This window comes from Quercus robur, chromosome 10 (genome assembly GCF_932294415.1).
Source record: "Quercus robur chromosome 10, dhQueRobu3.1, whole genome shotgun sequence".
NCBI lineage: Eukaryota > Viridiplantae > Streptophyta > Magnoliopsida > Fagales > Fagaceae > Quercus > Quercus robur.
Window position 1 is genome coordinate 2,722,239 of NC_065543.1, and position 16,166 is coordinate 2,738,404.

The following is a 16,166-nucleotide window of genomic DNA, read 5'->3' on the forward strand; positions in this document are numbered from 1 at the left end:
AACCTTTGCTATATACAATGGTTGGACAGACCCAATAGAGCATGTGAACCAGTTTAATCAGAGGATGGCCGTCCATTCCAGGGACGAGGCGTTAATGTGCAAGGTGTTCCCGTCTAGCTTGGGACCCATGGCGATGAGATGGTTTGACGCTCTCAAGCCAAATTCCATAGATTCCTTTAAACAGCTAACACAGGCTTTTGGTTCTCGTTTCATTACCAGCAGCAGAGTCCCTCGGCCTCTAGACTCTCTCCTATCATTGTCCATGCGGGAAGGGGAGACATTGAAGGCCTACTCTGACAGATACTGGGAAATGTATAATGAGATAAAAGGAAATTACGATGACGTCGCCATTAGTACATTCAAGAGGGGCCTGCCGACAAAGCATGGCTTGAGAAAATCCCTCACTGGGAAGCCAGTCACCAGCGTACGCCAACTTATGGATAGAATTGATAAGTACAAAAGGGTCGAGGAAGACCAGCAGATGGGGAAGGGCAAAGCTAAAGTTGTCCTTCAGGAGAGGAGGGACTTCAGGTCGGACCGCATTATCAACAATAATAGGCCAAGAAGAGATTACTTGGAACAGTCCGATTCCACGGGGGCAATAGCGGTCCATGCTATATTCTGAGAGCCACTACACAAGATCCTAGAAATGGTGAAGGGCGAACCGTTCTTTCAATGGCCGAATAGGATGGCAGGTGACCCCTCGAGACGTAATCAGAGTCTATATTACGCGTACCACCAAGAGCCAGGTCACACCACCAATGATTGCAGGAATCTAAGAAACCATTTGAACCGGCTCGTTCGGGAAGGGAAGTTAAGGCATCTGTTGCATCGTCCTGAAGGATGGCAGAAACAGTCAAACATTGAAACCAGACAAAGTACATTGAGGCCACCCCTGGGCACCATAAATGTCATTCTCGCCGCACCTGGAAGGACCGATTCTAGCCCCTCCAGAGTAATGTCAGTGGGCAGATTCCCGACCGAGCCGGACGATAGGGAGTCTAAGAGAGCCAAAGTAACTGCCTCGCCTTTAATCGGGTTCTCGGATGAGGACAAACAAGGAACCCTACAACCCCACGATGATGCCCTAGTTGTCACGCTCAGAATTGGAGGTTATGACGTAAAAAGAGTGTTGGTTGATCAAGGCAGCGCCGTGGAAGTAATGTATCCTGACTTGTATAAAGGATTGAACTTGAAGCCAGAGGACTTGTCGGCATACGACTCCCCTTTGGTCAGTTTTGAAGGAAAAACCGTCATCCCCAAAGGCATGATTAGGCTGCTTGTACAAACAGATTCAGACGTGGTGGAGGTAGACTTCATTGTAGTCGATGCGTATTCCCCCTACACGGCCATCGTGGCCCGACCATGGCTTCATGCACTAGGGGCTATGTCATCGACTTTACACCAAAAAGTGAAGTATCCATCAGGAGGGCGAGTGAAAGAAGTCGTTGGGAACCAAGGAATGGCTAGGCAATGCATGGTGTCGGCAATCTCATGACGACCAAATAGTGAACCTTCCACCTCAGCCGAGAACGGCTTATAGCAATTAATGACCCCGGTCCCAACTGCGGGTGGCGGAGGACCAACCATGGAGGTGAGTTGTAAGGATCTAGTAAGGTACTCGTCGGATCAGACCCTGAGAGGTTTTTTCAGGTCGGCTCAGAATTACCACCCCAGGAGAAGTCAACACTAATTGATTTTCTCCGACAGAATGTGGACGTATTCGCCTGGGATCCCTATGAGGCCCCCGGGGTTGACTCAGATTTCATCTGCCATCACCTTAATGTTAACCCGGCTATAACGCCTAAGAAGCAGGCTCCTCGGCGACCGTCGAAAGAACATACCGACGCTGTGAGAGAAGAGGTCGCAAAATTGAAGAAAGCAGGGGCTATCAAGGAGGTGTTCTACCCTAAATGGTTAGCCAACACAGTCGTGGTAAAAAAGAAGAACGGGAAATGGCGAGTCTGCGTAGACTTCACGGACCTAAACAAGGCCTGCCCCAAGGATCCTTTCCCTATGCCACGGATAGACCGATTGGTAGATTCGACTGTCGGACACCCCCGAATGAGTTTTTTGGACGCCTTCCAGGGCTACCATGAGATACCCCTGGCTGCCGAAGACCAAGAAAAAACTGCCTTTGTCACCCTAATCGGAAACTATCATTATAAGGTGATGCCCTTCGGCTTGAAGAATGCCGGGTCGACCTATCAAAGGATGAAGACCAGGATGTTTGAACAGCAGATGGGTAAGAGCGTTGAAGTGTATATAGATGACATGGTGGTAAAAAACAAATTGGTGGCCGACCACATCAGAGACCTCGGCGACATCTTTCAAATTCTGAGAAAGTTGGTGGGATCAGGAAAATTCTTGGGTTATATGGTGACCCACAGAGGCATAGAAGTTAACCCTGACCAAATAAGAGCCATTCATAGCCTGCAGTCTCCTCTGAATCCCAAAGAGGTCCAGAAGCTCACCGGCATGATAGCTGCTTTAAACCGTTTCATCTCACGCTCAGCGGACAAATGCAAGCCATTTTTCCTCCTGTTACACAAGTGGAAGGGTTTCGAGTGGACTGAGGAGTGTGCTTTAGCTTTCCAACAGCTCAAGGAATACCTCGCTCGACCGCCAATTATGTCCAGTCCCGATGCCGACGAGGTGTTGTTCGCCTACATCGCGGTAGCCTCTCATGCAGTGAGCTTAATGCTAATCCGAGAAGAAAACAGCACGCAGTGACCAGTCTATTACATGAGCAAATCACTGCAAGCTCCCCCTCGAAAAGGCTATCTTGGCCATCGTACAAGCCACACGAAAGCTCCCCCACTATTTTCAAGCACATACTGTAGTTGTGCTGACTCAACTTTCGTTGAGGTCCGTCCTCCGCAGCACCGACTACACAGGCAGAATTGCAAAATGGGGAACGATTCTGGGCGCCTTCCACATTAGATACATGCCTCGCACCGCTGTAAAAGGCCAAGTCCTCGCCGATCTAGTAGTAGAATTTGCGAAGCCCACACTAGAAGGAAAGGAAGTGTCGGGATTACTAAGTACTAATGAGAAACTGATCAGCACAATCTCTCAGCATGAACACAATTGGTGGAAAGCACACTTTGACGGTGCAGCGAACCAAAGGGGCTCAGGGGTAGGACTCGTTCTGTTCTCACCCGAAGGGATAACCATAGAAAAGTCGTTGAGGCTCGGATTCTCAGCCACGAATAACGAAGTCGAGTATGAGGCGCTATTGGAGGGAATGTCAATGATCCAGAAAATGGGTGGAAAATTCGTGAACATGTTCTCGGATTCGAGACTCATCGTGGGACAAGTAAATGAAGACTTGGAGGCAAAGGATGAAAGAATGCAAGAGTATCTGGTCCGGGTTAAGCACCTGCAGACCCATTTATATCACTTCCGTTTGACGCATGTACCCAGGAGTGGGAACACTCATGCTGATTCTCTCGCGACGCTGGCCACCTCCTCAGCTCAGCCCCTTCCTCGGGTTATTTTAGTGGAAGATCTCTTCTGTCCAACAACGGAGAAGGCCAACGGAATTCGGGTACACAACATCAGGGCAGGACCGAGCTGGATGGATCCTTTAATGCTGTTCTTAAAGCACGACACCTTGCCAGACGATAAGGTTGAGGCCGACAAAATCAGGAGGAAAGCTTCTCAATTCTGGTTGTCCGAGGACTCCAAACTTTACATACACTCGTTCTCAGGGCCATACCTGCTGTGTGTGCACCTAGAGGCTACTGAACTCATCCTGGAGGAGTTACATGAAGGAATTTGCGGAAGTCATACGGGAGGTAGGTCCCTGTCCCATAGGGCCATAACGTTGGGTTACTGGTGGCCGAGCATGCATAAAGAGGCTCTGGAATATGTGAAGAAGTGCGACCAATGCCAAAGGTTCGCCCCGAACATACACCAGCCAGGCGGAGAACTTAACCCACTCTCCAGCCCTTGGCCATTCGCACAATGGGGCCTAGACATACTAGGACCGTTCCCCAAAGCGGCAGGGAACAAGAAATTTCTTCTCGTCGGCACCGATTACTTCACAAAGTGGGTAGAAGCTGAGGCACTGGCAAACATTAGAGACGTCGATGTCAAGAAGTTTGTTTGGAAAAATATCATCACTAGGTTCGGGACCCCACACACCCTGATCTCGGACAACGGGCTCCAGTTTGATAGCAAAGCCTTCAGAAGATACTGCAATGAGTTGGGAATTATCAACCAATACTCCACATCGGCTTACCCGTAGGGGAATGGACAGGCGGAAACCATCAATAAAACCATAGTGAATGAGCTGAAAAAGAGGTTAGATGACGCGAAAGGAAGATGGGTTGAAGAATTAGCCCATGTCTTATGGACATACCGCACCACACCTCCCAGGTCCACGGGAGAAACCCCCTTCTCAATGAACTACGGAGCTGAAGCTGTCATTCCACTGGAGATAAACTTCCCAACACAAAGGACTACTGCCTTCTGCCCCATTGCTAATAACCAACTTCTGGAAAAAAGCTTGGATCTCATTGAAGAAAAAAGGGAAAGTGCAATGGTCCACCTGGCATACAATCAGCAAAAGCTCAAGCAGGAGTACGACGCCAAGGTGAAGTCAAGGCCATTGGCACCCGGGGATCTGGTACTGAGGAAGGTCCTGGGAAAAACTCAGACCAAACTGGGAAGGCCCATACCGTATTACCTCCATAACCGGCATAGGAGCCTACTTTTTGGAAGATTTGGATGAACATGTAGTGCCCCGCCCTTGGAATTTAAATAACCTAAAAAGGTACTGTTATTAATGAATGATGTAATTCTTGGCGCCCCACAGCAATTCACTCATTTTCGCTAAGTGTTAAACAGAACCCAAGTCCTGCCTGGCTCCTCGGACCACAAACTTGGGGGAAATTAACAATTCACTCATTTTCGCTTAGTGTTAAACAGAACCCAAGTCCTGCCTGGCTCCTCGGACCACAGACTTGGGGGAAATTAACAATTCACTCATTTTACACAAAGTGTTACACATTGACTATCATTTTCTTTTACAAGTTCACCCATTCATGCTTGGTTCTCAACAGTTAGTGGTAGAATAAATATTCCTTTATAATGAAAGCAGAAAAGTATTAGCGCAATAAAATTTAGAGGAAAATGACAACATTCATTGAAATCCAAAAAGCGTTCTTTTCACATTCAAAAAAACAGTACAAAATGTAAAGATTAAAGAAAAACAGTTACAGATAGGACCCTACACTATTTTTCTAAATCCTAACCCTAAGAAGGCTCAGGATGATCGTCTCCCGCCTGAGGCCCCGGAACAGCCTCTTTGGCTTGCGCAACAACCTCCCTAATGGAGAGACTGTCCTCGGGCGATTTATCCTTCGCAGCTGGCTGAGTCCTTTCAGCCTCGGGCACATGGAAATCCGAGATTAGGTCCTTCAAAGGAAGAGGTTCCTCAGGAGCAGCCGACTCTGGAATCTCACGAATATCTTCCGGGAAAAAGATATTCTCAGCTTTCCGGAGATCAGAGTCCGCTAGGACTGCCGTCCTATCCAAGGCTACACCCCAAGACATTGTGATGTAATCCCTGCATACGGCGGCCACCTCTTCAGTCAGCCTCATCTCGGTGTCCCTTACACCACGATCATATGAGGCCGACACCGCTTTCTCAGCCACCTCTCTGGCCACGCGAGCAACTTCCTTGACCTTTGCAAGCTCGGCCCTAAGATCTGAGACCGCCTGCTTCTTTGTCGTGAGGTTTGCCTCAGACTGTTGCAGCTGCTTGCGCAGTTCCTCAGCCTGCTTGGTGATGTTTTTATGTCCAGCCTCAGCGCTCGCACGAGCCTTCTGCGCCTCCTTCACCTCGGTGCTTAGGCAATCCTTTTCCTGCCTAAGGTCACCGGCAACCGTCTCAGCAGCAAGGCGGGACTTAGCCTCGTTATGTAGGTCCTCGCGAGCCTTCTTGGCCCACTCCCCTGAAGAAGGGATCGGGAGTTTAGAGAAGAAAAAGCAAGAGAGAAAGAAAAGAACTTGGTAGTCTTTAAACATTACAAGAGGTGCACTTATATGTCTCCTCGGACCATATATCCTGTGGACAAAAACAAGATATTCTTACGTTCAGATTGTACGTTCAAATTGTTGCATGGCATACACTTAACTTACGTTCACTTCGTCCAGCCCTAGTTCTGTAACCCGCTCTCTATAAATTCATTGTCTAGAGTCCTTTGGGCCAGAACCACTCATTTGTTGGGCCTGGGCCCCAAAAACCGACCCTACAGAAACAAATAGACATGACTTAGATAAAAATGGTCTGTATACTTCATGAAACAAATCGTAAAAGAGGCATTTAACCAAAAAAAAAATCACAAAAGAATTAAGTCCCAAAGTGAAATAAAAAATGATTCTAATACTTTTTTAAATGAAATCTTCTTTTTGTTTTAATGAGAAATTACCACATTATTTACTAACTAAATAAAATGTGGAGATTAAACCCACTACCACTTGTCATTGTTTATTTAAATTGAAAGCTCAGATTTGTGAGAATACAAAAGCTTGTTTAGACCCCCAATTAAAAATTACGGCTAGATTGCTTTTACTCTTACTTAATCTAAGTGTGGAAATAAGAGTAAATGTGTGCAATGAACCGATACTACTCTAGTGCATAAACATGAGCAACAAACAATAAAAATAAAGTACAAGAATAAGTGAAGAAAGATGCAACCACAAGATAACACCAAGACGTGTTATTGAAGAGGAAACCAAAGAACTCAGCGAAAAACCTCTCCGCCACCCTCCAAGTGGTAAATCGATCCACTAGAGAATAAAGTTGAAGTATATGAATAACAAAAGACCCTCCAAACTTAGTCTACCCAATATACTTGAGCCCTCTAAGCTCCTGCTACCAACGGACTTCTCAGAGTCATGTGTTCTCTAGTTTTCTGGATCTCGCAATATGCCAATTACATTCCCCAAGCCTGACCAGCTTCTTTTGGCAAATTTCCAAAACTTCCTAACCTTCAAAACATTCTCTACACTCTCAAAATGTGTGGGCTATGTTTAGATACAAATCTCTTCTCAAGGTATGACAATGGGAGAGGGAAAGAGAAGAAGCTAGAATGATTTCTTACTAAGGATGAGTAGCTCTCTCTCTCTAAAAGATGGATGTATGTGTTGTAAAAAACTTATCTATGGTTTTTCTCTCTGAATGGCCTCACATACATTTGTGGGTAATGAAGGTACATATAGTATGAGTGAAGGGTAAGAAAGTCACACTTAAAAATCCTCTAAGTAAAATGTTTCACGAGTACCTTGTGGGAAGACCTTATCCGTGAAACACTCGCGAAAACAACAATCTGACATGACTCTTCAGCTTCTATCATGTGCTCCTAGTGTAACTTCTAGCTGTCTTGATCAAATCTCCACCACTTAATACTAAACTCATTACAAATAAATCCCACAAAAATACAAGGAAACAAATTAAAGCAATTACAATATTTTTTGTCATGGAATAAGTCAACACTAATATTATGAGAAAAATGATAACTTAACATAAAGCCAAAAAAAAAAAATTTTCTAATTAAAAAAAGTACTGAAAGTAAACCAATCTCAAAAATAAATCATATATTAGTTGCATATTTTAAGAATATACCAGATATGTGCAATTTACCCCAAAAAAATAATAATAAAGATTTGGATTTTATCTTCTAGTTTAAATAACTTGAACAAAGTAGATTTGATTTTTTTTTCCTATTTAATATATGGATTAAAATGATGAATGATTAGTAAAACTATATATTCAGCCAATTTATAATAATAATAAAATTGAATAGCATGAAAGACATGTCAGGGTGCACTTACTGTAGTAGCTTGCAAATAGGTAAATGCAGTCAATGGACGTCAGGAAAGAGTAAGAGAGAGAGAAGGAGTTTCTCAAAAAAAAAAAAAAAAAAAAAAAAAAAAAAAAAAAAAAAAAAAAAAAGAGAAAGAGAGATAGAAATAGTTTGAGAAGAATAAAGAGGAAGAGAAGAGAAAGACATAATGGTCAAATGCGTTTTTGAACCTTTGCTAAAGTTTCCTTCCTTATCTCAATTAGTAGAACAAGTAGGCCCACCAATTAACCATTGTGCAGGAAAAAAATGGATTCGATGTGTCGGCAAATAGGAATGGCAACGGGTTGGGTTCGGGCCGGATTTTTCCATACCCGGACCCGACCCGCGAGGCAAGACCCATGGCCCGGACTCAGCCCGTTTAGGGTACCGAGTTTTTTCCCGGGGCCCAGACCCGCCCCAGCTGGGCCCCACGGGCCCCGTTTAGGGATTGGGCCCAATGCCAACCAAAAAAAGTAAATAAATAAATAAATTTAAGCTCAAATTTATTTTTGCCTACATTCAAGCCTGCATATTCCAATTCAAGCCTAGATAACGTGGCCCAAATGTCAAATGCCAAATCAGTCCAATACATATATCAACAGTGAAAGTGCAAAGCTTCTAACTTGGTTCTGGACCACTTGAGAAGTTGTTCTATAACGTTCGCGAATCAGTCTTCCCGGTTCTCCTATTAATTGAAGATAAATTTCAAACAGAGTTAATTTATGATTAAAATTAAATTTTTTTAAAAAGAGTTAAAATATTCTCTCTCACAGAATACAACAGCTCAATATTTGTTACCTAGAGGACAAGTTGTAGGAATTTGCAAGAGAAATGTTTAAACACCATTAATTGTTCAAAACTATCAAAATATAGAACCATTCATTTAAGTAAAAGGAAATACATACAAAATCATTTTCGAACCTTAAAACTAACCCACAACTAAAAAATTGAAAACCTATCAAAACCTCCAAACAAATTTTAATGAAACACTGAAAAAAATATTCCAAAATTTTAAAACAAAAACCAGCCAAGAGCATGATTCAAATTCAAAAAATAGTAAAAAAATATAACCCATAAAAATCAGCAAATTCCATCATACAAAAAATCACCAACCAAATCATTGGAGATGTTTAAAAAAACAACTTTTAGCAAACCAAAAACAGAACTTTTTATTGAGAGAACCAAACAGAACTTAAGGAATCAAACAATTCTATTTCTACCCCCCAAAAAAAAAAAAAAAAATAGAAACAACAAAAGAGAAATGCGTACAAAGAAAGAAACTTACAAGTAAAACTGGAATCAGAAGTTGAGAATTCATTTTCGTTTTTGGTTACATTTTTCTAACCAATCAAATCCAAAATTTAGAAACAAACTAAAATAAAAAGAAGAAGTAAAACTTATAGGTGTGGTGGCCGCCGATGTGGCGGAATGAGGCGTCACGGTGGAGGGTGTCTCTTTCTCTATTCAGAGTGAGGGTGAGGAGGCGAGGGAGGCGTGATTGAGGGAGTGAGGGAGTGTTGGACTGGCTGACTGCATGAGTGAGGGAGAGGGAGTGTCAGACTGAGCTGAAATGAGCGATTGTCAGACTGAGGTGAGGAGTGAGGATTGAGGGAGTGTGAGTGTCGACTGCTAAAGAGTGAAGAAATGAGGGATTAGGGTTAGAATATAGGAATATATATATATAGGGTATTTTTGTAATTTTAGGTGTCGGGTTTTTAACCGGGCCAGGTTTCGAGTCGGATCTCGGATTTTTTTGATAAAACCCGGACCCGCTTCGGGTTTTTTTTTTAAAACCCATACCCGACCCTATTCCTAATTGGACTGGGTAAAATCCAACCCATTAGGGTCGGGCCAGGCCAGATACCTGCGAGTCGGGCAAAAATTGCCATCCCTATTGGCAGATGGAATTCCTGTGCAAATATAATCATATCATCTACCGGCCAACAGGGAATCTCTTGTGCAAACATCAAAGCATTGAAAGCCTTAATCGCAGACCCTTTAAATACAGCTTTGTTTTAAAAAATTTATATTTTCCTATCAATTTTCCTTCATTCATTCTTAAAACTACCTTCTTAATATTTTTAGAACACCTTCACAAAAAATTATTTGTAATAAGTTAAGTTGATACTGATTTTAATTAAAACCTACTATTAAAATTATCTTTTTCTTTTTCTAAAAATTTTATTTTTTTTCTTACTAATATTAGCTAATAATAACTTACCACTTAAAAATTTATTGTAAAAATATTATAGTAGCATTTCTCAATTTTAATTACTTCTTTTTTTATTTTATTTTCCCCTTATCTCTATACTTTTTTTTTTCATTCATACTTTTCTTTCTTTTTTTCTTTTTTCTTTTCTTTTTTTTCTCTTATTTTCTCATCTTTTCTTTCTTTTTCATTTTTTTCCCCTCTTATTTTGTCCTCCACGCACGTATACTTCTTATCTCTATCTTCATTTTCATTTTTTGTTTCTACCTCTGGACATACCTCTAGCTCTTTCTTTCTTTCTCTTGTTGGGATAAATCGTTGTTTATGTGTGAATTAAATTAAATATAAGCCAAGCAATAAAGAAAATAGAAATCAATGGAAGTAATAAAAAAATCAACTAACAAGAAAAATGAGAAATTACGTGGAAAACCCTCCAGTGTAGAGAAAAAAACTACAGAGCAAATCCGATTAATCTACTATAATAAAATAGAGACTACAACACTTAAGTTATATCCAAAACTTGAGTTCACAATAAAGTGGGAAAATACAATAATATCTCTAGGAACAAATACAACCTCACCACAAAACTTGGTAGCAAGAATTTCCACTCTAAATACGTCAACTCTCTGTGATTGTAGCACTCAAATAATCGTCATAGAAAAAAATCTCAATTTATCTTCCTTGTGTGTTTCGAGCAAAAGAAAATTCACCTTTTCTTTTTTCCCTTAGTGTCACACAAAGTACTAATCTTCTTTCTTTAGTCGGCTTCAAAACTGTGTTTCACTCTTCAGTTTCTCTCTGATTCTCTCTCTATATGTATCTACGTGAAACAACATACATCAATGTTTTATATTAAAGCTCTGCCGCCTACATTCCTATTCCTAATTGAATAGAAGTCTTTACACCAAGTTCACCTATTTCATGTTGAAATAGGAGTCATTATATATAGGCTGCACTTCAGTTTCTCTCTGATTCTCTCTATATGTATCTACGCGAAACCACATACATCAATGCTTTATATTAAAGCTCTGTCGCCTACACTCCTACACTCCTATTCCTAATTGAATAGAAGTCTTTACACCAAGTTCACCTATTTCATGTTGAAATAGGAGTCATTATATATAGGCTGCATTTCAGTTTCTCTCTGATTCTCTCTCTATATGTATATACGCGAAACCACATACATCAATGCTTTATATTAAAGCTCTGTCGCCTACACTTCTATTCCTAATAGTATAGAAGTCTTCACCTATTTCATGTTGAAATAGGATTCATTATATATGGGCTGCACTTCTTGGTGCAGCCGTGCACCCTAACTTCTCTTTATTTGGTGGTTTGAATTTTTTATTACATCTAATTGTTTTGCTCATGAACAGTAGGTTATCAAACTATGAGAGTGACCAAGAGAGTGATTGTTCATTAGCAAACAATTTTTTTCTAATAAACAATAATTTAGAGAGACTATTGGAGCACCATTTTATGGGTTTATTCTCTAAATTTTGGGTTTAGTAAGCTTGTTGGAGATGCTCTAACTCATCACTTGATCAGCCAGACAAAATGCATTTCCATCATCACAAATTTCAGGACACATTTATAAATTAATGGCCAAAATACATTTTTAGCCTTTATATTTTGAGCTAATTTTCATTTTGGTTCATATTTTAATTTTGTTACTATTCTACTCCCTACAAACAAAAAATCAATTCTATTTAATTTGGTCTTTACAGTCAATTCACTGACAAAAACTCATATGCAGCAAACGGAGAGTATTAGTGGCATGTTAGATGTTGACGTGACTAATAAAATGATAATAATAATAAATTTTATTTGATTTTTAAAAAATTAATGCCATGTCAACTCTACCTTAGTTTCTAATTTTTTTTTTTAATTATCAATTTTAATCAAATAAAAAAGAGAAAAACAAAATTAAAAACCAAAAAACACATTACTTGAGATCTATTTGACTGTGTTCATCTTGAACACGTAAGAACAACAAACCTAGAATATTTAATCATAAGAATAAAAACCCATAATATTCCAAAATTTGTGCCCAAATTGTTCCACAAAAATCAATTATACATTCAACCAAAATTATTATCCTAATACAATATTTCTCATAACATAGATTTCCAACCAAATACACAGAATTTTAATCAAACAAATTTCTTCATCAATTTCCCAGCAACCAGCAAAGCCTTATCATCAAATCCACAAAAATCATAAGCTAAAAACTTCCAAATCCACAAAAATCATGCATACCTGTGTTCTAGATGAGCTCAAGACTCAACCTTTCTGGATTCTCGTGCTTTTCACTTTAGGTTCTCTCTCGGGTCTAAAACTTGTCTTGGTGAGTCAGAATCCAGACAAGCTCAAAGATGTCTTGGATTCTATTCAAGCCAAGTACGGCAAAACCCAGATCAAGAATGTTGTTGTGGATTTCTCTGGTGATTTGTCTGAGGGGATTAAGAGGGTTAGTGAAGCTATTGAAGGTTTAACTGTTGGGGTTTTGGTCAACAATGTTGGGGTATCGTACCCTTATGCCAGGTTTGAGAGCCGCTACTTGAGGCTTTGCTGTGGGGACCGACCACCACCACCACCACCAATCTAGGCTTCACAAAAGCACAGCACAACCGCCGATCTAGGCTTCACAACAATACAACCACCACCGATTTGGGCTTCACAGCAACATAGCAACCCACCAATCCATAGCTCACAACCACTACCACCACCGATTTGGGGTTTCACAACAACACAACACAACCACAAATTCATAACCCACGAATCCAAACTGACCCACCACCCCAAACTGATCCTTCGCCTCCACGGATCCATAAAACTTCATGGTTGAGCTTGAGAACTTGATTGAGACCAAGCCCCACAGAGCATTCAATCGCTGGGAGAGAGAGATCAAAGAGAGGGAGAATGAAAATCGGCAAAGCGAGAGAGAAAAGAATGAAAATAAATTTTTTAGGGATAATTACACTAAACCCACCTGTGGTTTGGGCGAAAATCACTTTGCCTACCCGTGGTTTGAAAAGTATCACTTAACCCACCTGAGGTATGATCCGTTTGTTTTCCGTAACCCACCTCTGTTAAAATCAGGGGTAAATAGATATTTTTGCTCAAATTTTATGTCTCTCTCCTCCCAAAACAAAAAATAGCACAAAAATATAAGAGAAACAAGATCAAAAAGTGGTATTGATCTCTCTTAATTCACATAAATCTTGAACATGAAGAACATATCCAAAAAAATAAAACCCAGATCAACCTACACAAATAACCAAACTATACAATATTTCCCTTCAAAATAGGACTCTTGTTTCCTATATTGCACTGAAGTATACTTCTTTCTTCGACAGTACCAAGCCCCAATGTGCCTGAGTAAACCCAAATAAACATCATCATTCACAATAACAATCAAAACCCAGTTCAAGAAACCTCAAAATCTCTTCAATACTCACACGGCACAGAAGATTTAAATCAAACACATCCCATACCATTTCTATGAATCAAAATGAACAAAATTTTCGAAACCCAGTTCAAATAAAACTCAAACTCTTTACAAAAAGCAGCCAATACCAACAAAAAACATCAAAACAGGAGCTATAAATCAAAATAAAACCCAGGACATCTTGAGTGTCGTCGTCACTCCTATGACTTCAGCTCCTTCTGTGACCGCACCAAGGACATCTTGAGTGTCGTCGTCACTCTCCTCTTCGGCATTGGCTATGGAGCCCTCACCGCCACCACCATGTACCTCACTTGGTCTCTCTTCTCCCATCGCTTCTCCTCCTCTGACTACTCTGCTTTCCCCTCTTCTTTCTGCCTTTTTGGCTTCTGTACTTTACAACTTGTGGCCTGCCACTAATGCACAAGCTCTTCGTTCTCTACCCACCCTTGATTTTCTTGATCTCCCCAGATCACCCTCCTTTAAGTAGTACCATCTTCCCTTGGTGTAGCGCCTCTATAACGAATCCAACCCCAAGACCCACTTCATCAAAGATGGTAAAATTTTGAGAAAACTCTAATTACGTGGGTGGGTTGCGATGAATAGCAGTCACACATACCTTGCCTAGTTTCGATGATGCAAAATAAGTGTTTTCTTCTCCTCCAAATGCTCCAAACCACGAAGAACAAGCTGATCTCACCTCAGGTCCCTCTCTCGAAAAGTTTTTGATTTTTAGGTATTTTGATTCGTGTTATGTTCTGTTTTGGGGTTAAAAGGTGTTTTTGTAACGGCAGAGACCGAGGTGGGTTACGGAGATTGACGGAAACATACCTCAGGTAGGTTAAGTGACACTTTTCAAACTACGGGTAGACAAAGTGATTTTCGCCCAAACCACAGGTGGGTTCTGTGTAATTATCCCAATTTTTTAATTTAATAATTTTATTTTATTAGATTGTAGGTCTATTTTTTATTTTTCTCACGTGGCTTTTTTAATTATTAATATGTTTATGTGAAATTTTTTAAATGACAAATAAGTTTTTTAAAATATTATTTTAATAACCATGTCATTTTAATGTTGGCCACCCATGCACTCTGTTTGCTATGTATGATTTTTCTGTTAGTAACAAAGATCAAAATAAAATTGATTTTCTATTTTTAGGCACTGAAATAGTAACAAAATCAAAATAGTGACCAAAATGACAATTAGTCCAAAAGATGGGAATCAAAAATGTATTTTCACCTTAAATTAATTCCACTTCCACCCTAGATTAGCAATCCACCAATGCCATGCCATATTTAAAAATAAAATAAAAATTTTTTTGGCTGTTTTTAATATTGTTTTTCAACCTTATATACATGCCTTTTATTTTTTGACTCAATGGTTTTTTTTTTTTTTTTTTTTTTTTTTTTTTTTTTTTTTTTTTTTGGGATAGGAGTTCAAAGGTTAATTTGGTTCTTATCTTGGAAATTTTAGAAGAGTTCCAACTAATTACCATGGCCCTTCTTTGTTTTAAAAAGCCTCATGAGATTCTTGGTTTTTCCCTACCAACTCACCCTGAAAGATTTTATATTATCACAAATGTAAAGTTTATAATAAATTAGTCCCCCACAACACCCCACTTTACCCATCTTATAAAGTTTTATTTTATTTTATTTTTGTTTCCTTCATTTTTAGGGATTATTTATGTAATTATTATTCTTATTTATATCATAATTAATAGATTATTGTTTCTTTTATGTGTCAAACTTCATTTGAAAAAGAATAAGAAAGTCTTCTATTTTTTTTTTTTTTGTTAATTAATGATTATTAAAGGTTTGAGCCATACATAAGGACAACAAATGTTGAAAAAAAGAATTAACTATTTAATTTTTCTAATTTGAATCCACTGGTTAAATTATACAATTATATATATATATATATATATATAATTGTAATTGTGATTGTTTTTAAATGTACTTGTACATATACATGTAGTTACACACTAATTTTATTAAGTGGATGTATCAATTTTTAAACACAAAATAGAAAATAATTTGGAAATTGATTTATTACCTTGTCGACATGACACTAATTCTATTCAGTACCATGTTAGTTTACAAGATTTTTTATAAAATAATTGGTAATAACTTTAAGTTCTTAAAAAAATGATCATGTTAAAAATGGACATTTGGATTTTTGTTTTTTAAAAATTTCTATTTTAAAATTAGGTAAATAGTATGTTTTTCAAATGATGTTCATGAGCACCTTAACTAAAAAGTCAAGAATTAAACCATGTTTGGTTGCCGAGAAAGCAAAGGAAAAGAAAAGAAAGAAATTTTCAATTTCTGCTAATAAAATGACGTCTCATTTACTTATGGAGATGCGAATAATATATTTTCAAATATTTTATTCTATTTTATAATTAAGGACACGTGATAATTCAAAGGATAGCTTAGATGGCATAAAAATACTATTTTGATATTAATGTTAGATACATCGATTTTTTTCATGTACCACTTATTAATAAGGATTATTTTGACACAATAACTAAAGTTTAGAAATAAAATTGACACGTTTAATATGTCAAAAACCATTTTGACACATCAAGTTTTGAAGACTAAAATGATAATTAAACAATTTTTTTTTTTAACATTTTTTTTATTAAAGATTAAA

General features: G+C 39.1%; 2 protein-coding genes across 2 annotated transcripts in view; both read left to right on the plus strand.

The window, feature by feature from the left end:
• Positions 1-16,166, plus strand: part of LOC126704468 (2-alkenal reductase (NADP(+)-dependent)-like) — a 121,064-nt gene that overhangs the window by 48,272 nt on the left and 56,626 nt on the right. The gene's annotated exons all lie outside the window — the stretch shown is intronic.
• On the plus strand, positions 689-1,498 carry LOC126702927 (uncharacterized). The gene has a single exon (XM_050401793.1). The coding sequence runs from the start codon at positions 689-691 to the stop codon at positions 1,496-1,498; it is 810 nt and encodes a 269-aa protein (XP_050257750.1).

Coding starts and splice junctions, on each gene's coding strand:
- LOC126702927 (XM_050401793.1), top strand. CDS start 689: ATGGCAGGTGACCCCTCGAGACGTAATCAGAGTCTATATTACGCGTAC.